The sequence below is a fragment of the Rana temporaria genome, chromosome 7 (assembly GCF_905171775.1).
Source record: "Rana temporaria chromosome 7, aRanTem1.1, whole genome shotgun sequence".
Taxonomy (NCBI): Eukaryota; Metazoa; Chordata; class Amphibia; order Anura; family Ranidae; genus Rana; species Rana temporaria.
In genome coordinates, this window is record NC_053495.1 from 99,870,822 (window position 1) to 99,895,175 (window position 24,354).

At 45.9% G+C, this 24,354-nt stretch overlaps 1 protein-coding gene across 3 annotated transcripts in view; it reads right to left on the bottom strand.

Annotated features, from left to right (window-relative positions):
- Positions 1-24,354, bottom strand: part of PLA2G4A (phospholipase A2 group IVA) — a 227,098-nt gene that overhangs the window by 148,085 nt on the left and 54,659 nt on the right. For all 3 annotated transcript variants that reach the window (XM_040359755.1, XM_040359754.1, XM_040359753.1), the window contains one exon: positions 5,707-5,788. In XM_040359755.1, coding sequence (XP_040215689.1) covers positions 5,707-5,788 — 82 coding nt within the window. The remainder of the gene's footprint in view (positions 1-5,706; positions 5,789-24,354) is intronic.

Sequence of the window (24,354 nt, forward strand, 5' to 3'; positions counted from 1 at the left end):
TAGCTAGACCAAAGGGCAAAGCTACAAATTAATAATGGTGCCGCTCTACTTCGAACCGTAGGAATCTTTGGTGAGCGGGGAAAATAGGCACATGCAGATCTGCATCTTTGATGTCAATTGACGCTAGAAGTTCCCCTTACCGAAGGGTGGAAACTACTGATCGGATTGATTCCATGCGAAAGGAGCGTATATTCAGGAATTGATTTAGATATTTGAAATCTAGAATGGGTCCAATATCCCCATTTGGTTTTGGGACCGTGAAAAGATTTGAATAAAACCCCAATCCCTGTTCTTCCGTGGGAATCTTTATGATCACCCCTTGGGACATCAACCGGTCTAGCATCAGAAACAGAGAATTTATTTTCCCTGGATCTTTGGGAACGCTTGATCTCAGGAAACAAGGCAGAGTAAACTCCTGAAACAGTGGAGATGACCCATCTGTTCTGGATCTCTTCTAGCCAAGCCCCTGAGAAATGGAGAAGCCTTCCCCCCCACCCAAGCGAGCAGGGGCACCCCTTCCTAAGGAGGCCTTGGAACTCTTTTTCGTAGGTTTCCACCCCCAGGACGACTTCTGTCCCTGGGCTTGACCTTGAGTGTTACCTCTTTAACCCGACGGCGGAGGCCGTCTCGACTGCCTAGAGGCTTTTGGCCCTGGCCCCCGGAGAGGAAGCTCATTTAAATGAAGGACGTCTACTCCTCCTTTAACTGGTAAAAGAGTACCTTTTCCACTTGAAATTTTTTGGATGCATTTATCCAAATCATCCCTGAACAAGCGTTCCCCACCAAACGGAAAACCAGCTCAAAAGCTCTTTGCATGGCGCCTCGGCAGACCATTTTTTTATGACTCTTTCAGACATTCTTATGGAACAAACAAAGCGCGAGAATAATTATATCTACCTTGTCCCTCTCTAAGGCTAATGGCAGGAATGTCCTGCCAAATCTTCAGAAATATAATTGGGCAGGACAACAAGGAAACTTGATTGGATTTACCATCATACATTGAAAGATTGAGAGGGCCTAGAACAGACCTTCTTGGATGTTCCATGAGCTGTGGCCCCATGGGTATGGAAAGCCCATAGTCAGGCCATAGCCATTAACCACCCCTTGATTGCACCCACTTTACGCCGTTATAAATTGGTGTGCACCTTCCACAGGGTCTCAACGATTCCGGGGATCCTTAATGCCTTTACACAAGAATCCAGAATTCATTCCGGGTAGGTCATTGTATTTTTGGCCTAATACCCGGCCACCAATGGCGTCCCTAGGGGGGCCACAGGAGGCCCTGACCCCCCAACATTATGCTGTGCCCCACCATGTGCCCCCCCACTGGACCACGGACCACTTAGGCTTTGAGGAAGGGGGTACGCCCCAGAAACGCATTAGCCGTCTAGATGTCTGAGGTTCTACTGGAAGGTGCAGTCCAGCTGTCTGAAAAGCGCTTACTCAATTTTCCTTGCGAGTAGGACTATTACATTTTTTTTTAAATTAAAAACAGAATAAAAGCAAGTGGTAATGCACTAGGTCGGTGCGCCCTCCTTTCTTTTCTCTTTGCAGATTTCTTTCCTGCATCCACAGATTGCAGGAAAGAAACTTGCATGATTCCCCCATCAACACAGACAGTGCTGACAGCAATTGTTTTCTCCCGACAGTGATCATCACTAGTGGCTATACAGCAACCACTAGTGATAATTATAAGAGAATCTGCTCATTAATGGTTCAAATCTTAGCCAGTTCCTGCTGAACCAGGTGAGATTTAAACTGTCTATGGCTGATCTTAGCTCTTAGGCAGCCCATACATTGATCCCTTTTTTTCATTCAACTATTAGGTTGAATATAAAAAAAAAAAAAAAAAGAAAAAGATCCAATTCCCCCATCTACACATTATAGGTGGATGGGGGAATCCTCCCAGAGTGGACCAGTGCTGGAACAACCAGAGTCGCTGTCCTGTCCCGGCTATTCACAGCGCTGGTCTCTGTCTCCCTGGCAGCGGCGGCAGCACATTGGAACCCAGTGCTGGTTACTTTATGGGGCTGATGTATAGGAGGGCCAGCACAATTAGTTGTTAGAGATGGGCTGGGCATGTTCAAAATTCCACATGCCAGAGCTTGCCAGGAAGCCCACACTGCACAGTGCTAATCACAGGCAGTGAGACATTTCCCGGTCCAAAGCTGCACAGATCAGGAAATGTCTCACTGGCTGTGATTAGCACTGTGGAGTGTCGGCTTTCTGGCGGGATAGGGCATGTGGGATTTCAAACACACCCGAGTCCATCTCTATTGGTTGTAGACAGTGGAGCACCCTGCAGGTTGCTTAGCAGCAGTGGAGCCTTCTCTGACAAGCTGATCGTGACGCAATCCAGGTGATGTTCCTAGTCAAATCCTAGTGTTAAATATCAGTGATTTTATTGATCAAAGCCCACACTTTACAGGCATAGAGCCCACATGGCTGCTGAACATACGGTTGATTATATATATATATGTGGTTGTACTCTTGATGCTAATAAATACTGTGTTTATTAGATCTCATGGGAGCATCACATCCCGATCAACATGTCAACAGAGAAGGTTATACAGCATTACTGCTGCTAGGTGACCAGCTGGGGGCTCGGCTCTCTATAACCAATAGTGCCAGCCTTCCCCTGCATACACCCATAATGTCACCAGCAATAGGTCCTAATAGACTGCCGCCGCTGTCAAGGAGAAAGATGCCAGACCAGCACTGTCAATAACAGGGACAAGACAGCTGGGGAACCCCACAGTGGCAGAACACCAGGGCCCGGTGGCAAGACAACCTTTGCAACCCTGATAGTTCTCCCACTGCTTTGGACCCTTATATTTTCTTGGTGTGCTGGTGACATATATCTCTTGTTTTCTGCCACCCTGGGGGGCCCCAGTATAGTAGGAAGGGAGCTCACTGCAGAACATGTGAAAGGGCCCATTGTGGGATTGTAGTAAAGGGCCCCATGAGATTATATATATATATTTGCATTTTATAGTTGGCCACCCTACTTTTGTCCCTGTTCCCCCATGTGCCCCCCTAAATATGAAAGCTGGAAACGCCACTGCCGGCCACACCTGCAACCAAGGTTCTACGAGTTCTTTCATAAAGAGCAGGCTCATGGACTGGGCTGCATTGGAAAGCAGAGTTGCCTATTCTAATGTCCCTTACTGGACTTACCCCCCAGATTCACCATTATTTGAACAGAGTTGGAAGCAGAGAAAGCTTCAGTAGGGATCGAACACCGTTTGAATCCATCTTTACCAGGTCATCTCCTCAGACACCTGGAGTCATATCTGTTTCATGCTATGACCCTTCCCAATAGTGGAGGTACATACAAAGGGACCCTCAGCCCTTGTGTCACAGACAGGTACTGGTTCATGGCCTGTTTATGACTGGGATGCATGGCAGGAGCTGAGCTGCAACTGCAGTCCAAATAAGGACTATCGCAGACCATGGTCGCTGCACACCTCCTGTGTGGCCATGCCACTTAGCCTGTGTGTCATCTCCCACAGGAGGTGCTGGAGATCTGCACAGAGAATGGGCACCTTTTCATATTAACAAGCAGCCAATAACCCTCTTGTTACCATAATAAATTGGGCAGCTACTGTCCTCTGTCCTAATTTGCAGTTTCTCAGGCCCCTTGCTCTGATAGGATGACATTGGTGGCCAGGCAGGAGGGGGCTGCTGCTGTAAGGCACAGTATAGTAATGGAGTTATTGGAAGCAATGGTAGGTCTATAAATAGAGAAATCTGAATGGAGAGAAAGATTACCTGAAATGTCACATCTAAAAACAAAACCCAGAACAATTAAAGTGGTTGTAAAGGTTCGATTCCTATTTTTTTAAAATAATAAACATATTATACTTGCCTCCACTGTGCAGCTCGTTTTGCGCAAAGTGGCCCCGATCCTCTTGTTCTTGGGTCCCTCGGCGGTTCTCTCGTTTCCCCCTCCCTTCAGATAACTCCCTCTGGGAAGTGCTCTCCCAAGGAGGATACCTTGCGGGCGCGCACTCGAGTCCTGCATTCGGCGTCCATAGCCATCGATTGCAGGACTCAGCCCTGCCCCCCGGCACCTGCGTCATTGGATATGATTGACAGCAGCGCAAGCCAATGGCTGTGCTGCTATCAATCTATCCAATGAAGAGCCGAGAAACCCGGGCAATGATCATTTGCATTAGCGACGGGGGACTTTCCAGGGGTCAAGCGCGTAAAACAGGGGGCTCGGGGGACGGTAATCGTTGGATGTTTTTTCACCTTAATGCATAGGATGCATTAAGGTGAAAAAACATGAATCTTTACAACCCCTTTAACTGTAAGATGTGTTCACTAAGACAAATATGCATTTAGAGACAAGTCTTTAATGGCTCAAGTTGGAGTAAGGCACAAGCTGGCAAAAAAAGCCTTAGCTGCAGGCAGTGTACTTTCAGAGTAGTATAACAGTCAGACATGCGCTACTTAACTGTAGGAGCCATATCAAGTAAATCAGGACAACCTGGGTGATGAAGAGGATGGTAGGTTGCGACGACCTCTGGAGCGAGAACATCTGAAGTGTTCAGGCAAGGGGGACCAAACTGTTTTGAATCTGGTTCGGGCATAATTAAGGAACTTGAACAAAGCCTGGAGATGGTGAAGTGTGAAAGACTTGTCATCCTTGCAGAACATGTAGAACATGGGTGCTCAACCTGTGGCTCTCCAGCTGTTTCAGAACTACAATTCCCATGAGGCATTGCAAGCTACTGACTGTTACAAGCATGACTCCCAAAGGCAGAGGCATGATGGGACTTGAAGTTCTGCAACAGCTGGAGAGCCACAGGTTGAGCACCCATGATGTAGAAGATAACCCTTGTGGCAGCAGGTGTCACGTTGGAGGATCAGATCAAAAAGCATTTTCAGGAATTTCCTGCAGTCCAGGGTATTCCTGAATAAATCCAGGAAGAGCTGAACCTGAACATCGAAATCCACTGGACCTGTGTGCCATGCCCGTCACATAAGTTCTTTTTTTTTTACATAAAAATAGACTCTCTAAAGTACATCTTGTGGTAAGTTATTACAGGAAGAATGGGGACCAGCAACACGGTGGGCTCTGCAAAGTTTAAGGTGTTCAGTGGATTCCTTACTCAAGATAGAATTTAAGATGGTAGTGATGGAAGTTTTAGGATCAGATCCTGATGTTGCCTCAGGGAGCCTGTGTAGTCTAATGTTGTTCCATCAACTACTTGTAACTGCAAGCAGGCAAGTTGCTCTGAGCATTAGGATAGTTGTTTAAGTGCACCTATACAGGAGCTGTGTGTGGCAGATAGTGACTCCATATCTGCCACTTTAGATGATTCCAGAGTAGTTTGTTGATGACAAAGCCCATTCAGTGGGACCTTAAATGAGCTCTCCAGCTGCTGAGACTCATGGAGGATTCGCGTTGGCTTCCTGTGGACCAACAAGGGAGGTATGGTATGCCATTAGTGCAGATCGACATGGGAAGTCTGGTATGCTATTAGTGCAGGGGCTGTCTGGCAGATACAAATCTCCAGAGAAGCCATCTTTACAGCGCCATTGCTAGTCATGCCCCCATCAAAGTTTTAAACATTTCTGTTAATGCTAATTTTTTCTCATCTTTACTGACATTTTTTTCAGTAGCGATAAGCCAATATCTTGTAATCCAGGAAATTAAGTAAAGTTGACAATTACACAAATAAAAAAAATCCTACTTACGCATATCTCCAAAGGTTCCTTTTGTGACATTGGTAGCTTTAATTACAGTTACTGTAAATCTATGAGAATACTGGTGTTCAACCTGAAGAGAGAGAGATTTTACATAATATAAACAAGCTCTTTATACATCTAGAAAAAAAAAAAGTAACAAAAAAAAAAAAAAGAAGTGTTGATCTTGGCTTCCATAATGGCTTACCTTGGCACACCAGAGGTTTTGGAACTACATTTCCCATGATGCTCAACTACACTGCAGAGTGCATGAGCATCATAAGACACGTAGTTCCAAAACATCTGGGGTGCCAAGGTTCGCCATCAGTGGCTTATGATATTATGTAATGTTTATGCATCGGGTCATATCGCCAACCAGTATGGGAGCGTGGAGAATCATTTAGCATTTATTGATTTAGGCAGACAGCTTATTGATTTAAGTGGAGAGCAAAACTGAGGCTTCTAAAACAGGGTTATCTTAACATGCAAGGTTTTAACAAAATAGGTTATACAATCTAAGGCCCCTTTCACACTGGGGCAGTATGTGCAGTGGCGGTAAAGCGCCGCTATTTTTAGCGGCACTATACCGTCGGAATTGCGGTGGTATTCGGCCGCTGGCAGTGCAGTATAAACCCCCGCTAGCCGCCGAAAAAGGGTCAATACCGCGGTGTTTCATTGTTTTCAATGGGTAGGAGTGGTATACACACCGCTCCAAAGATGCTGCTTGCAGGAGATTTTTTTTTCTCTGGCCAGTGCATCGCCTCAATGTGAAAGCCATCGGGCTTTCACATCGAGAATGCTGGAGCAGGAGTATTTCATGTGTTATTTATGAGCTATTTTTAGCGCTAAAACGCCTGAAATACTCCTCAGTGTGAAAGCGATCTTAATAAAAAGCACAGGAAATTGCCTCCTATAGGAGAAAATATAAAATAAAAATTAAAGACAGACAATAAACAGAAATATTGCCTGTTAAAAGAAAAAATAAACAGTTACTGTTGTTGTATCAGGTTGCTGAATAATAAAAATGTACTACCAAACTACAAATTACAGATAATGAAGCAGCATGCCTATATTGAGCCAATGCATAGATGACGGTTGTGACAAATATATGTGCAGTATAATTTTGTACCTTGTTTTTTTCTTTAAAAAAAACAAAACAAAACAAAAAAAAAAAACACACACACACACACACACACAACAACACTGCACTAAGCCCTGCATTTACTTATTTGGAACGCTGGTCACACTAAACCTAGGCCCAAAATATGTTCACCGTGCAGCAATGTTCTGTAGAAAATCCAAGGAATACATCCTTTAACATTCCTCAGCAAAAGTGTATGTTTGACATATAGGAATCAGACTCATGTCAATGCCATACGCAAAGTGTGTTTTAAAAAAAAATGTAACAAATATAAATCAACAAGTAATTTGAAAGTGTAATATAGGAGAATGTCAACATTCTAGCATATCAAAGAAAAATGGTGCATGTTTTCTAGATATTAACCAGATAGCTCCATGTGCTCATGGCAGTTTTACAAGTGGAGCTTAAAAGCGGAATTCCAAAAGCAAAAACATTTAATATATTGCAGTTTACCAATACTTGTACTCAGAGCTTTTTTTCTCAGAAAATAAGTGCAGGAACTCAACTATGACCCCGTTCAGATTTCAAAAACAGTAGAAGGGTCCTAAAGTTGCATTAAATACCAGGATTGCATTACATACAGAGTGCAGAGTTCAGGGGGTTACACACAGAGTGTAGAGCTATCACTTGTAAACACAGAAACCAGACTTCTGTGTTTACAAGTGATTGTGAGCAGGCACCAAAGGGTCTGAGCCAAAGCCCTGCTTGTACTAAATGTGGCTACGGCATTCATTTTGTTTGTTTATGTTTTTTTCCCCCTTTCTTCTGGTAATCCAGCTTGTAACACTTCCTGTATTAGGTGGTTTCCACCCTAGATGGAAGAGCAATGTAGACACCTTTGGACTGCACCATTGTAAATAAGGGGAGAGGGTAGTGTTAGACTAGCAGATTTATATGGACTTGACTAACAAATTAAAGCTCAATTTCCGCTATCACTATTTAGGTAGTGTTTTTTTCCCACCTTTTAGGACAAAAGTTTTACATAAATTAATAAAAGCTGACCATTGAAATTCCTACTGTATGCGTTTCTACACCAACTGCCACTTTTACTGGACAGTTTGGTCTGTTAAAGGCGATTGAAAAATCAACAAACTTACTGGTTGGATCAACAGGTGAAGAAAATAATAGAAAAAAAAAAAGCGTTAAAAAAAGTGAAAAACGGCCACCACATTTAAAGTGGTTCCAAATGCAGGTGGTTTATTTTTTATCTTAATGCATTCTCTGCATTAAGGTAAAATACCTTTTGCATGAGGCCCCCACCCCCTCCCTCTTTACACTTAACCAAGCCCAATCTCGATCCAGAGCATAAGCGTGTGCACGGGGTGTGCCTGGGCACACCCTAATCACCCTATGCTGTCTCCAGAGATCTCCCCAGAAATGCTGCATCCAAGAGAGTATGTGGCCCCCGCTGCCTGTGAAACAGTTTCACAGGCAGCAGATCGTGAGAATTACCAGAGATGTTCAGTGTATGAAGCTGTCAGATAATGACACTACATGCAGGTAGAGACACCAGCTGTCAAAAGTCAGTGGTGATTTCAGGGGTGGGAGGGACTGAATGGCCATCAAACACCAGCCAATGGGATGGGTCTGGACGGGCCGCTACATTTATGTGGCTCCGCCCGCTCTATGAACCCCGCGAAATCATTGGCTGGTGTTGATGGCGCTTGGTCCCGCCCACCCCCGACATCGCGGCTGAGTTGTAAGTCATCACAGCTCAGCCGTGATGTCGGGGGTGGGCGGGACCAAGCGCCATCAACACCAGCCAATGATTCGCTGCTTCAGAGAGGGGGCGGAACCAGAGAAATGTAGTGGCCCGCCCAGACCCATCCCATTGACTGGTGTTTAATAACTGTTCAGTCCCGCCCACCCCCGAAATCACCACTGACTTTTAACAGCTGGTCTCTCTCCCTGCATGTAGTGTCATTATCTGACAGCTTCATGCACTGAACAGCTCTGGTAATTCTCACGATCTGCTGCCTGTGCGACTCCCCCTCTCACCTATCCGTGCCAACCAATGCTTCCCTATCCGTGCCAACCAATGCTGCCTATCCGTGCCAAACAATGCTGCCTATCCGTGCCAACCAATGCTGCCTATCCGTGCCAGTGTTGCTTATCAGTGCCAACCAATGCTGCCTATCCGTGCTAGTGCTGCATATCAATGCCAACCAGTTCTGCCTATCAGTGCTGCCTATCAGTGCCAGTGCTGCTTTTCAGTGCCAACCAATGCAGCCTATCATTGCCAGTGCTGCTTATCAGTACCAACCAGTGCTGCCTATCATTGCCAACCAGTGCCAGTCAGTGCTGCATATCAGTGCCCATAAGTGCTGCCCATCAGTGCTGCCAATCAGTGCTGCCAATCATAGACCATCAGAGCTGCATACGAGAGCCCATCAGTGCTGCCAGTCAGTGCACATCAGTGCTGCAAATCAGAGCCTATCAGTGCAACCAATCAGAGCCCATTAGTGATGCATATCAGTGCCACCTTTCAGTGCACATCAGTGCTACCAATTAATGTCCATCAACGCTGCCAATCAGTGCCCACCAGTGCTGCCTTAGCAGGGATGGTGGAAACAGATAATTGCAATACAAATTACCTTCATGTGCAACAACTTTAGTTGGGAGATTCATATCATTCTATCACTTTGGAATTTAAATTTTTTAGATTGTTACACTTAATTGTATATGTTTTAGTCGCGGTTATAATGTGAATTATTGCACTTGGACTTAATTTTCCACCCCCCCCCCCCCGCTAAGTCCATGTCTTTATGGGCCTTGCTTTGTGCACTGGTGAGCAGTCATGTTGAAACAGGAAGGAGCCATCCCCAAACTGTTCCCACAAAGTAAGGTGCATGAAATTGTCCAAAAATGTCTTGATATGCCGACACCTTAAGAGCTTCCTTCACTGGAACTAAGGGGTCAACCCCTGGAAAAACAACCCCACACCATATTTGGACCAGTGCACAAAGCAAGGTCCATAAAGACATGGATGAGTGCGTTTGGGGTGAAGGAACTTGACTGACCTGCACAGAGTCCTGACCTCAACCTGATAGAACACCTTTGGGATGAATTAGAGTGGAGACTGCAAGCAGGGCCTTCTCGTCCACATCAGTGCCTGACCTCACAAATGCGCTTCTGGAAGAATGGTCAAACACTCCTAAACCTTGTGGACAGCCTTCCCAGAAGAGTTAAAGCTGCAAAGGGTGGGCCAACTCAATATTCAACCCTCCGGACTAAGATTGGGGATGTCATTAAAGGTCATGTGTGTGTAAAGGCAGGCGTCCCAATACGTTTGACTAAAATTATATATATATATATATATATATATATATATATATATATATATATACATATATACATATATATATATATATATATATATATATATATATATATATATATATATATATATATATATATATATATATATATATATACACACACACATACACATATATACATATATATATATACACACACACACACACACACACACACACACACACATATATATATATATATATATATATATATATATGTGTGTTATATATAAACACACACACACACACACACACACATACACATACATATACATATACATACACACACACACACACATATGTGTGCTTGAGCGTTTGGGTGCACACCCTAATGCAATAGGCTGCGCACGCCTATGATCCAGAGATGTGCACAAGAGCAGAGACTCTCTTGGTTATCTCCCTCCCCTCATTGAGTTAAACAGAGCAGTTGGAACCGTTGGCTCCTGTCGCTGTTAATCACAGCCAGTGAGGAGGGAGTGTGGCTGAGCAATGCTCTGCGTTTCTGTAAGACAAAGGGCTCGGGAGTTAACATGCACAAGTGCCCCCATAACACTTGGTGAGGGCATGGGGGAGCTAGGAGGCCCAGTGGGGGACCCAAAAAGAGGAGGATTAGGACTACTCGGTGCAAAACCATTTCACAGAGCAGATAATTATAACAGGTTTCTTATATTAAAAAATAAATATCCAAAGTTTTACAATCACTTTAAAAACTGGTAAGCTGCAATATCTTTTTATTTTTATATTTAACACCACTTTAAAAAATGATGCTCTAAAGTTTGTTTGCCCCTAACTTTGGAAAATGTTAAATAATCTAATAGATATGGGGCAGCATTTGGAATCCCAGGCAACAGATGCCATGTTTTGCTTAGTATTCATGCTTACTGTTTTTTTCCAATGACAATAACTGCACTCATTTTTACAGGTTTATTGATTACATGTTTGCCTAATCCCACATTACACATGATTTACATAAATGAAGATGTTCTTTTGCATTCAGTTCCCCATCAGGCTACATGTTGTGTGAGTACAATAAAATTATGCAAAATTTGTTCAGTCTACTATATAAATTTAAAAAGGGAAATTGTATACTGTAAAAAAAACTAAAAATACACATATGAATCTAGACATAAAGGGAAAATAAATAATCTAGTTTAATGCTCAACACCTATATTGTCACACCATTTTTTTCTCTTTGAGTGAGACAGTAAATTCTGTTTCTCTTACGACAGAAACAGATGATCATTCCTTTACATCCATTCGCCCATAAGAGTGCATTGCTGGGGGGCGTGGCTAAGATGGCGCTGTGAGTGGATGTGTGTACGGAGAGCTCCGCCGCTATCCTGGGTTTTTCCCTCCCCCCCTCCCCGCTCACGATCGTCCTTTCCTGCTAGACGGAGGGCACCTACATGAGCCGCCGCTCAGCCCGGTTGTCACCGGTTCGGGGTAAGAAGCTCCAATTTCCCCCTGTGCCTGTTGAGGTGCCGCCGGCCTGTGCTAGCCACGTGGAGACCCGCATGCGCGCCTGTTCTAACATGGCGTCTCGGACAGAGCAGGAGAATCCCGCCCAAGCCTGGCCAGCCGGGTGCTCCACCTCGTACCTTCATCCTATTTTGTTTACTGTTAATCTTTATTGTTTTTCACAGGTGCTGCTATTGTATTTGTATGTGTACCATTGGCATGGGACTGTGGGCATTGTCGGGCCACCTGCAGCCGGGGTTGGGATGCTGCCCCTGCGAGCGAGGTCCCCCCGATTTTTATTTTTCCCCGACCCTTGAATCTCTGCGTTTAATGTAATCTCGTGGAATGTGCGAGGTCTCAACTCTGCAGTTAAACGCTCACTAGTATTCCACTTCCTCCAGAAGCATAACCCGCAGATTTGCATCCTCCAAGAAACGCATCTGCAAGGTGCGAGGACCATCTGCCTTAAAAAGGCTTGGGTGGGACTGAATTACCACTCCACTTATTCAACGTATGCTCGTGGGGTCAGCATCCTGGTTCGGAAAACTCTGCCATTTCAGCTATTGGAGGTCAAGACTGATAGGGATGGGAGGTTTGTTATCATTCATGCTACTATAATATAATAAGATTGTTGTGTTGGTCGGGATATATGTTCCACCGCCGGCCTCATGCCAGGTCCTGCATGAGATCATGCAATTTGTTGTACAATTGGATACTACCCTAGTTTTCCTTCCAGGGGATTTTAATATGGTTCCCTCTGCGGACCTGGACAGGCTGAGCTCGTCGGCTCGTGACTCCCCTGACCTCAGATTGTGGGTGGAAACCTTCACTCTCACTGACGTTTGGAGACACATGCACCCGACGCTGAGGAAATATACTTGCCATTCCTCCTCATTTAAGACCTTGTATATGGTGTATGCCTCTGGCCCTGCTTTGCAATGTGTCAGGGATCTTACTGTGCTTCCCAGGGGTATTTCAGATCATTCTCCCTTATGTCTGTCTATTGCCTTGACTGTCCCCCCTGAATCCCATCTCTGGCGCTTGTCCAGATTCTGAGCTAATGACGAGCGTTTACAGGAACCTCTTGCTGCTTCTATCTGTAATTTTTGGACTGACAACGCTGACTCTGCTGCCCCTCTGACCCTGTGAAACTCCTTTAAGGCATGGGCTAGGGGGGAGTTTTTAACAAGTATCTCTCGCCTTAAGCGAGAGGCAGCTCAGTCTTTGGAAGACCTGGAGGATAGGGCTGCTGCACTGGAGGCTGAATTTGTCGCTACCCCAGTTGATGCGCATTATCAGACATGGCGGCGGGCATTGCGGAGTCTCTCCATGGCCAGAGTAGCACAAACTGATAAGGCCCTCCTGTATTCGGCCCAAAGGGTCTTTGAGCATGGGGGGAAAAAAATGGGAGGCTCTTGGCCTGGTTGGCCAAAGGTGCCATGCCATCTACTCCTATTGGCTCCATCAGGGACAGCAAAGACTGTTTGATCGCTGCGCCAGATAGCATCAATCGTCGTTTTGGGGAATTTTTTTAGAGACGTTTACTCCTCTCGTGCGGATTTTTAAGAATCGGACCTCGCTTCCTTTTTAGACCCCTTATCGTTCCCCCGATCTTTCCAATGAGGCCAGGGAGGGGTTGGAAGCAGATATCACTCTAGAGGAGGTGCAGGTGGCCATGGGACATCTCTGGGATGGGAAGGCCCCTGAGGCGGATGGCTTGTCATCTGAATTTTATACGAACTTTACGTAAATCCTGGCCCCTAAGCTAACTTCACTCCTCTCTAAGTTTGGAACCTTGGAGGCCCTGCCCGATTCGATGAATGAGGCTATTATTGTACTAATCCCCAAGCCTGGCAAGGATCCACTGGATTGTGAACCCTTCAGACCCATTTCCCTTTTAAATGTATATGCAAAGGTCTTTGCAAAGATCTTGGCCCTCCGACTGTCCCGGGTCATTGACGACGTGGTGGGTATTGATCAAACTGGGTTTATGCCTGGTAAGGGGACTGATATAAAATATTAGGCGCCTCTTCCTAAACCTCACCATCCCGCATGATAACCCGGGCACCAGGGTCATTGGCTCTCTCGATGCCGAGAAGGCATTTGACTCTGTTGAGTGGATCTTTTTTCTGGGAGGTTCTGCACCACTTTGGGTTTGGCCCCAGGTACATACATGGGATTAGACTGCTCTACCAAATGCCTAGAGCATGAGTCCGCACCAACAACTGGCTCTCTGAACCCTTTAACTTGTATCGCGGTACGCGGCAGGGATGCCCGCTCTCCCCCGGCCTGTTCGCTCTGGCTCTGGAGCCCCTGGTGATTTTGATCAGGAGTGCTCCGGATGTCCTGGGCCTGCGGGTGGGTAGGCTGGAGGAGCGGCTGTCCCTGTATGCCAGTGACGCATCAGAATCAACTGGGATAAATCTGTGTTATTGATGATGGTACGGTTTCTGGGGCTTCCCCCTCACCCCTGAGGTGGGTGGAGGAATTCCGATACCTTGGTGTTTTGGTGACCAGAGACCCTTCTAAGTATGTTGAAAAAAATTTAAAGCCGGTCCCGACTACCCTGCGTTCCAGTAGCAATAGGAGGAAGGAGATGGACAGACGCACTCCGAAATAACTTTTCAAAAAAGTTGTCTTTTATTTTCAAGCAGGAACATGCATAATCACCACAACCATAAACCAGGACAGCCGACTAGTTTCGCACTCTTGCTAGTGCTTAATCATGGCCATGATTAAGCACTAGCAAGAGTGCGAAACTAGTCGGCTGTCCTGGTTTATGGTTGTGGTGATTATGCATGTTCCTGCTTGAAAATAAAAGACAACTTTTTTGAAAAGTTATTTCGGAGTGCGTCTGTCCATCTCCTTCCTCCTATTGCTACTGCTACGTGCATTGCCAGCACCTTGGTAATCCGACTGTCCCTGATTGTCTATAGGGCTCACCTGGAGCGGTGAAAATCTTCTTCTACCCTGCGTTCCAGGTGTACTGCCTGGGCTGACCTACCGCTTAACCTCCTCGGTCGTAAAAAAATTGTTAAAAATGATGATACTGCCTAAGTTTACCTACCTCTTTAGGAACTGTCCAGTGTGGGACCCGGTCTCATTTTTTAAAGACATTAATAACTGTGTGGGTTCCTTTATTTGGGGTGGTGCAATCCCCAGGTTGGCACGCTCCACCTTGTGGTTGCCTGCACACATGGGGGCCTAGCCCTCCCTAACTTCCAGGTGTACTTTTGGGCCTCAAAGTTGGTGTTGGTTCATTGGTGGTTTCAGGGCTCCAGATCTAATGCAGCGGTCTGCCTGGAGGCCAATTGCCTTGGTTCACTGGCCGACCTCCGTACTTTTGTCTATAGGGGGCTGGGGGCATATGAGGTGGTCCCCAGGCCTACTCAGGCGACATGGAGGGTGTAGACGGCTGCTCTATTTGAAACCGATCAGTGGTCCCCCGCACATCCACTGTGGGGCAACCCCGCTCTTCCATTCCATTCTGGACCCTCAGGTGTGGGCATGATTTGGTATCACTACTCTGAGCCACATTGCGCCCCGGGGCGAGTTACTACCTTTCCTGGAATTAATGGGTGCATACCGCCTGCCCCCTTGGATGCATTTCAGATACCTGCAACTTAAGCATGCGGCAAGGGCCCAGTTCCCTCAGCGGCCCATTCTCCAGGCTGACCCCATAGAGGAGCTTCTGGTGCCGGGAGATCTTGCTAGGCCTCTACCTTGTACAGGGCGCTTTTGAGTAAGGACTCCCCCAAGATGGAGAAACTGTGGGATGCCTGGCGCAGTAACATACCCTCATTGGATAGGGAGGGCTGGGAAGACTGCCTGGATTATGGCCCTAAGTTGGTCATTGCATCCAGGGATAGGCTTATTCAGGTCAAATTCTTCCATAAAATTTATTACACTCCCCAAAAACTCCATCGCATATTCCCGGCCAGAGATCCCATGTGCCCTAAATGTAGGACTCAAGTTGGTACCTTTCTCCGCATTTTGGGACTGTCCTGTTGTAGTACGGTTATGGTCGGAGGTGTTTTGTGAACTGAATTCAAGGCTGCAGCTGTCCCTCCAGGTGCTGATTGAGCTGGTACTGTTAGGGGTGCACGAGGATGCACAACGCCCACATCATTTGAAATGACTGATTCTTACCTTTTATTTTACACTAAGAAAGAGATGCTTTTGAAATGGATTGTCCCATCCCTTTCCTCCTGGGAAGCACAGATTGAGGCTTCCTTACCTATGTATAGAATCACTTACATTAATCGTGGTTGCCCGTGGAAATATGAAAAAGTATGGGCTCCTTGGTTTTCCTCCTAATGGACCTGGGTCTTGTCTCCTGTGACCTCTGGGGAGGGTGTGTGGGGTTCATTTATTGGTGGACTTGCCCTTTTTGCCATTGTTTTTCTTTGAGTGACATGATGTGGCCTGTTACAATGCCTGATCTAAGCTATCTTCTGTATGCGGATGTTCCTTATTGTATGTCCTGTTTTGTACCATGTCAAGAGGTATACTGTATTGTCTGACTTTCTATTACAAAAAAGCACCTTTGTTTGTTAAAAAATTAAAAAAAGGAGTGCATTGCTGTACATTTTTCAGCCATCAGCAGATGGGTTAAAAACAGAAGGAATGCCGTTGTGAAATGGGCCTTCTTTCATCTATGAAGGATTAGCAAAAAAAAAAAAAGTATCCATTCCTTTCACAGTAGAGATTGTGGCTAATAACCTAGACACAAATCATATAGCTCTTACAAAATAAGATATTACTAGATTTCCTAAGCTTATCATTTCACAATACAGTACTAGAAACAATAAATCTCTTAGAATCAAAAGAATAAACTTACATACCGGTAAATAAATTATTTTGAACTTGAGATAGGAAAAAAATACTTTTATTAAAATTCCAAATATGGTACAATGTAGATTCCTGGGAATAAATGGCTAAACTAATGGAAACCCAATATATATGTTCAAAAATGTACTGTATGTGGGGCGATGTGGACAAACTATACGTAATCGTTATGTTCTGTTATTCAGATATGTTTTTTCCCTTCTATTTTTGTATATGGATAATGGCACTGTAATTTTAACTAGAAAAGCTAAAATGTCTGGGGAAATTGTGTGAAGTGTTCTTGCCTCCACCAGTAGTCTACAACTGGAGTGGGCAAAGTAACTGAGTGGAGTGGCTTGAGTTACGGTGGAAACTGTAAATCTGTAAGAAACATTGAAGAAGTGAGAATAATTGGAAAAGTAGGAATGGTTTTAATGTTTTTTTTGTTTTATTTAAAAAAATATATTTAAAAAAAAAAATCAAACACATTTTTTAAATTTTTTAGTTTTTCTCAAAATGTTGTTCTTCAAACATGATTTTATTTCATTTGTTTTCAAAAATTATTTATTTTTTCAAATTTTTTTTTTATAAACTGTAAAGGATATCAAACTGAAAAGATATAGCCGTATAGCCTGAATATTTTGTGAACATTTTAAAGTTTGGAGTCTGTAGGTGAAAGTAAGAAGGAGCTGAAACTTTTGGGAGCGGAAGAAAATTTTAAGGATTTGAAGCATGCTCTCATTGACTTCAATGTTAAAAAAGTGTTAAAAAGCTTATTTTAAAAGTTATAAATCGTAGAAAAAAAGTTGAAAAAGTCCCATCATTAGCTGAAAGAGCTGAACATTTTAAAAGTTGAATGGTTTTAATAGCTGAAAGTATGCAGAAGTTAGGCTGAGCCAATAGTACAAACATAAAAAGGAGGGGAGGGTGCCGTGTCCGTCCATGAACTCAGAGAAAGATTTTACGTATTTTCTCTTTCGTTCATAGACGGACACAGCCTTAATCTTGACTTAGTGGGACGTCCCAAAGCAGTGTCAAAATGAGGGGTGGTAACAGCAAAAAAATTAAACTTCACCCCAAAACAGAGCTCCTCAACTGAGGAGTTGTAACTCTAAACAGCTGCCTGCAAAACTTTGCAGCCGAAGAAGCATCTGAAGATGCACTCACATCAACTTGTAAAGTTTAGTGAAAGTGTGACCGGGTGACCAGGTCGCCACCTTACACACCTGGGAAACAGACACTTGATGTCAGAAACCCCAAGAGGCACCATTGCCCTGGTCGAATGCATCGTGATAGGGAGGCGCCTGACCCTTTATGGCGTAAGCCTGATCAGGATCTGTCGGGTCCACCTCAAAATGGTGGCCGATGAGACCGCTGGGCCCTTCTTGGGACCAGCCACCGAAACAAACAGCGAGTCTGAACTCCAGTTGTCGGAGCTCGGACAGCGTCCGAGGAATGCCACATCGTCTCCTTAGGATTCGACGGATGAGGACACAAGTATGGCAGTACAATGTCTTCCTTGAGATGGAAGGTCGAAAATACCTTAGGAAGAATCTAAGGCTGCGAAGGCAGCACCATCTTATCCTTGTGGAAAATCAGATAGGGAGCCTTTCATGACAAGGCCGCCAGCTCAGAACCCGTCTTAGCTGACATAACAGCCACCAAAAGGACCACTTTCTGAGAAAGTGTCAACAAGGGAACTTCCCTAATGTTCTCAAACAGTGGTTCTGAGGCACCTAGAGGTCATGGCGTTAAAGCCATTGACTGTAAAGCAGGATGACCTATGGGACCTTGCGACAGCAGATCCTCTCGTAGCGGTAGACGCCAAGATGCGTCTGCTATTCAAATCCCCACAGAGGTAGTGGAGGACGGACTGGAGGGGCCACCTGCTGAACCCCCTGTAGAAATGTTATCACTAGAGAGTGAGTCACCAGGGGTCGCTGAAAGAAAACAGCCAGGGCAGATATCTGTCCCTTAACCAAATAAGTCCGTGGGTTTTACTTCATTTCCTCGCAAAGGGCTAAATAAGCTCTCCAAGTGCGATAATAAATCCTCCTAGAGGATAACTTCCTAGCCTTCCTTATGGTAGGAATCACAGAATCCGACAGGCTCCGGTCTCTTAGTACCTGGCTTTCAATAGCCATGCAGTTAAGCCAGCATGTGTAAAGCAGGATAAAGTATGGGACCTTGTGACGGCAGGTCCTCTCTCGGCGGTAGACGCCAGGGGGCGTCTGCTACTAGCTGCACTAGATCGGCGTACCAAGGAAACCAAGGCCAATCCGGAGCAATTAGGATCACAGGAATCCCGTCTGCCTCCACTCTGCAAAGCAGAAGAGGCAGGAGCTTTAGAGGAGGGAAGGCATAGATTAGCCGGTACTGACTCCACGGCGCCACTAACGCATTTGTCGCATCTGGCCATGGGTCTCCTGACCTGGCCACAAACTTCAATACCGTCCAATTGAGTCGAGACGCCAGGAGATTACGTCTGGCGTGCCCCATCTTGGGCAAAAGAGCTGAAACACCTCTGGGTGCAGAGACCATTCTCCTTGGTCCAGCATCTGGCAACACAGGTAGTCCGCCTGCCAGTTTTCCACACCAGGAATGTATATGGCCGACGGTGGCCCTGACCAGGTGGCTCACCCGGATCTGATAATCTGGGGATGATGGGCACTTGTCCCATCTGGACAGAATTTTCCTTCTGTAGCACTCGCGTGTGAGATTGCGCCTATGGTACCGCCTCAAAAGAGGCCACCATGACTCACATGCAAAGCGGAGTGATGACCCTTCTGGGATGTCAACTACCGCACCGCAGCCCGAAGGGTCTGCAACTTTTCCACAGGGAAGCAAACCTTTGCCTCTGAGGAGTCCAGAATCAATCCCAGATACACTAGTCGTTACCATTACTGACTTTTGAATGTTCAGTAGCCACCCAAGTGTCTGAGGGTCTAATGTTATAGACACGCTCACCTCTAATTCTGAGGCTGTAGCGGCCCTCAGAAGCAGGTCATCCAAGTAGCCCACAACAGCGATGCCACGTTGTCTTAGTAGGGCGAGAATTGGGGCAATCACCTTGGTGAACACCCTTGTTGCCGATGCCAGGCCAAAGGGGAGAACCACAAATGAATAGTGGTCTTCCCTGACCGCAAAGCGCAGAAGTTTCTGATGCTTTGTGCATATGGGGAAATGTAGATAGGCATCCCTGATGTCCAAGGATGCCAGAAAGTCCCCCGGCTGGAGGGTAGTAACGACAGAGCGGATTGATGCCATCCGGAATCCTTGCACCTTCACGAAGCAATTGAGGGCCCTGAGGTCCAGGATAGGATGGGTGGGGACGCACCTTCATGCGGACGTGGTCTTGTTAACGGGTTTGTTGGGTTTGCGAAACCAGGGACGTCTCTGTCCCTGAGCAGGCGCTTTATTGGCCTGTGGTTTTCTTCCTGCAGCGCTGGGAGGGCAAAAAAAACACTTGGGTGTGGTAAAGAATAGACATGTGCAAACTGAAATATTTTGTTTCGTAATTTCATTTGTCAGAAAAATAAATTTATTTAGTTAGTCCCGAAAATCGTTTTGATTTATTTCGTTTTTCGTTGGGAATAGCTTTCGTTCGAAAATCCAGATATAATTGGTTTCAGTGTCGAATGGTCAAAGAATATTCGACGGAACATCGAAATTTTACGTTGAATTGTACATTTCCGGTCGAATATTCCGCCTACAAGAATTCTAACGTTGTAGGACTAGTAATAATAATTATATTATTATTATTTATTATTACTAGTCAACCAGCATTAGAATTTTTCTATAGCCTAAGGGCGGAGCATTAAAAATGTACGAGTGCAGTATATCTTCTCCGTCGAATCTGCTCAGCACTTTCGATATACACCATAAGCCTTCAATGACAGATTCGGTGAATTTCGATGCTTTGTCGAATCTTTTCTCTATAATGTCGAAAAGTACCGTGTGTAGTAGAATATCAGGTTCGATAGACAGATTGCTATTCAGTCACCGTCATGTCGAATCTCCCATCTATATTAATTTGTTATATTCGAAACGAAAACAAGCATTTTTTTATTACGGATCTCTAGGTTTTCGTTTTGTGTGCTTTCGTTATCGTTTGTTAAAATAACGAAAATACCTGAATTGCGGACGAAAACGAATGCACATGTCTACGGGCCCCTGTCGCCGATGTGGCTCCTTCCCCTTATAGGTCTGTGGGAGCAAGGTGCTCTTACCTCCTGTGGCATCCTTAATAATGTCATCCAGGCAAGCTCCAAAGAGTCTATCACCTTTAAAGGGTAGGTCCATTAGGGCCTTCTTGGAAGCTTGGTCCGCAGACCAATTCTTCAACCACAGTAGACGGCGTAACAACACAGCCTGAGCAGAGGCTCTGGCCAGCAGAGGAATAGTGTCCAAGGCTGATTCACACACAAATTTTAGGCCCTGTACCAGTTGTTCTGCTAGGGCTACCTCGTGGGTGGAAGCGTGATGTGTTTGTAACCCATTGAGCAGTAACTTTGCCCACTCCGTGAGTGTCTGGGACACCAGCGCCCCAACTTTGGTTGGGTGTACCGCTGAACCTACTACAGTGTATAGGTTACGGGATACGACTCTACCTTCTTGTCCGCCGGGTCCTTAAAGGCAGGAGCCCCCTCCACCGGAAGGGTGGTAAGCTTGTTTAGTCTGGACACAGGAGGGTCCACTATGGGGGGCGAGGTGCATTTAAGGCCCCTTTCACATTGAGGTGTTTTTCATGTGGTACAGCGCTAAAAATAGCACTGCTATACCGCATGAAAAATCATGCCCTGTAGTGTTCAATGTGAAAGCCCAAAGGCTTTCACACTGAAGCGGTGCGCTAGCAGGAGCGCTCCAAATGTCCTGCTAGCCGCATCTTTACTGCGGTATAGGAGCGGTGTGTATACCGAAATCAATGGGAAACCGCGGTATTAACCCTTTTTCGGCCGCTAGTGGGGGTTAAAACCTTACCGCTAGCGACCGAATATCGCGGTAAATACGACGCTACAAATAGCGCGGCTATACCGTCACCGCGGCTCCACGCCTCAATGTGAAAGAGGTCTAAGAAACTCTCTTCCAGTGGGCAACGTACCGCTAAGTTTTTAGGTACAAAATTTTTATTGTGGTCTGTCCCATTCCTTGTATAGAAGTTTGTCTAAATAAGACACACAAGGGAACACTTTAGCAGTGCGGGTCGCCTTACGGAACCCAAAGGGGACCAGCGCTTCTGTTGCTTCTACAGACCCCTCTATTTTTAGGGTATCTCGCACTGCGGTGATAAGGTCACTCACCAGAGCCTTCTCGCGAGCTGACCTCGGTCCAGAGTCATCCTCACTGTCTGGCCGCTCTAGGTCTGCACCGTCAGATACCTCAGAGTCAGGGTCCCGAGTGGTAGCTAGACCTGGCTCTGTATCTGAGTTGTCCCCAGAAGATGGCGGGGGAGGGGTCGCTTTCTAGCCTCCATTCTTCCACGCGCTAATTCCACCTTGGCAATGAAGGCATCTAGGATTGCCGACATAGGGTCCACCGATACATCGGGTACAGGGGCCACCGATACATCGGGTACATCGGGAAACACCTGCCAGCTCAGGTGTTTCAGGGGAAAAAAACGTCTGTTTCTGACGCCATGCTGCCCACAGGCTTGACACAGGGATTCCAAGAAAGGTGGACACCCTCTTAACTGCAGCAGAGATGAGGGGTACCCCCCCCAGAGGACTCACCACCCTGGAACAAGCAGTGCAGTGCCATTTAGTTGAGCTGCTTCTTGACCGCTGAATATAACTGTCAGTCTGCTGAATGGCTTCTATCTACAAGGTTGCTGTCCTTATCAACTTGTTTGCTAGTCAGCAGCATGTGTCTGTTTGGCTGCCGATTTATAAGATGGCCGCTGCTCAGGCACTAGAGGTCAAGCATACTGAGGCCCCAAATGCATGGCCGCCAATGCTGTAATACTTGCATGGGCTACAAAGAAAATGGCCGCCAAGCGGGACGCTAGAGGCCCCAGTTTCATGGGGAAATGCTGCCGGAGGATAGCCGTTCTAACCTTGTTGCCGATAGTAGTACTTACCCTCCTGTGGTTTTATGCTGGAGCATCCTGGACAGTGCATCTGCATGGTAACGCAGAAGACTGTCAGCCAGGCTACTGCGACTCGGCCCTGTAGACCGGTCTTGATGCAAGCCCTGGAGCGCATAGCTCACCGGCCACCCGTAGAGTGTTGAGCATGTCGTGGACGACCCATCGCGCAGCTACGATCGGCACACGCTCGATGGCCGAAACTGGGAAGAATACAAGGATCCAGCCTGTCGCCCAGTCGGCAGTTGATCGAAGATCGCAGGAAAATAAAATAAAATATAAAAATCCAAAATCTTGAACCAACAGCCTTCAAGCCATGGGCCTGAAGGGAGCCATGTCTTCTCCTGAAACTAGGCAGAAAAGGGGTTATACCCAGAGTGCCCGCCCCCTGGGCGGGGCTATAGGGGGTGTATGATAAGTTAACCTTTTATATAAGTTTCTGCCTAGTCAACTCCTAAAGGAAGGCTTTCTGTCCAAGAACGAAAGAGAAAAACTTGATTCACGATGTTTTATGGACACTGCGCCGGTCCTGAGGAGCTGCGGGCAGGAGTTTTTAGGCCTGGTCCTGGTAAAATAAATAAATAATAATAAAAAAAAAATCGATTTGCTGAAAACCTGAATCGATTTGACCTCTCAACTCGATTCTAGATTCAAATCGATTTTTTCCCCAGCCCTACGTCACATAACCCAAATCTTTTCCAGCCTGTCTGCTGGCAAAAAAACTGGAGACGCTTCTAGCCCTCTGCTACTGGTCACATGTTCAAAACAAAACAAAAAAAAGTTTTAAATTGAGATAGAGATTAAATATATATTACACACACACACACACACACACACACACACACACACACACACACACTATATATATATATACACATACACATATATACATACACACACACACACACACACACACACTTAAAGCGGTGGTTCACCCTCCTTCACATCATTAGACCATTACATTCAGCATCGTAGCGCGAGCTACGGTATGCCGGTCTTAAATTTTTAAACCCCGTACTCACTGTGCTATCGATGATTGAAGAATCCGACTCCCGCGGGGAATGGGCGTGCCTATGGAGAGGGAGGATGATTGACGGCCGGCTCTGGCACGTCACGCTCCCCGAAGACAGCCGGAGTAGGTCTCGGCTATTCACGGCGCCTGCGCACAGGCTATGCGCAGGCGCCGTGAATAGCCAAGCCTATTTCGGCTATTTCCGGAGAAGCGTGACGTGCCAGGGCCGGCCGTCAATCACCTTCTCTCACCATAGGAACGCCCATTCCCCGGATTCTTCAATCATCGATAGCACAGTGAGTACGGGGATAAAAAAATGTAAGACCGGCATACCGTAGCTCGCGCTACGATGCCGAATGTAATGGTCTAATAAAAAAAAACATATTTTTTTTTTTTAACAGGGTGAACCCCCGCTTTAAATCTGTATTCCTTTGTGCAAATAACATGGTGGGGGGGGGATTACTGCCAGTCACAGGCTGCATCACCTCCCCTCCAACTCATGTCTTAGAACAAGGAGGTGAAGCCACCATTAATCTACATCCAATATCCCACCCCCATTGTGTTTAGCTGGTTAGTGAGCATGGAGGAGGCTGTCATTTACCACTGTGTATAAACCCACATGTGTGACTTTATAGTCACATGGGCTGCTCAGATGCGATGGGGAGGAAATGCTCAGCATAGACTCTCCCTAAAACTAATGCTCTGTAGAGGCAACAGTTCTTATATTTATTGCCTGCTGGCATTCATTCCATTGCGTGGGTTCACACATACTTATTCTCCCTAAAACTAAGGGTGTGCAGAGTTGCCACCACAGCTGCAAAAT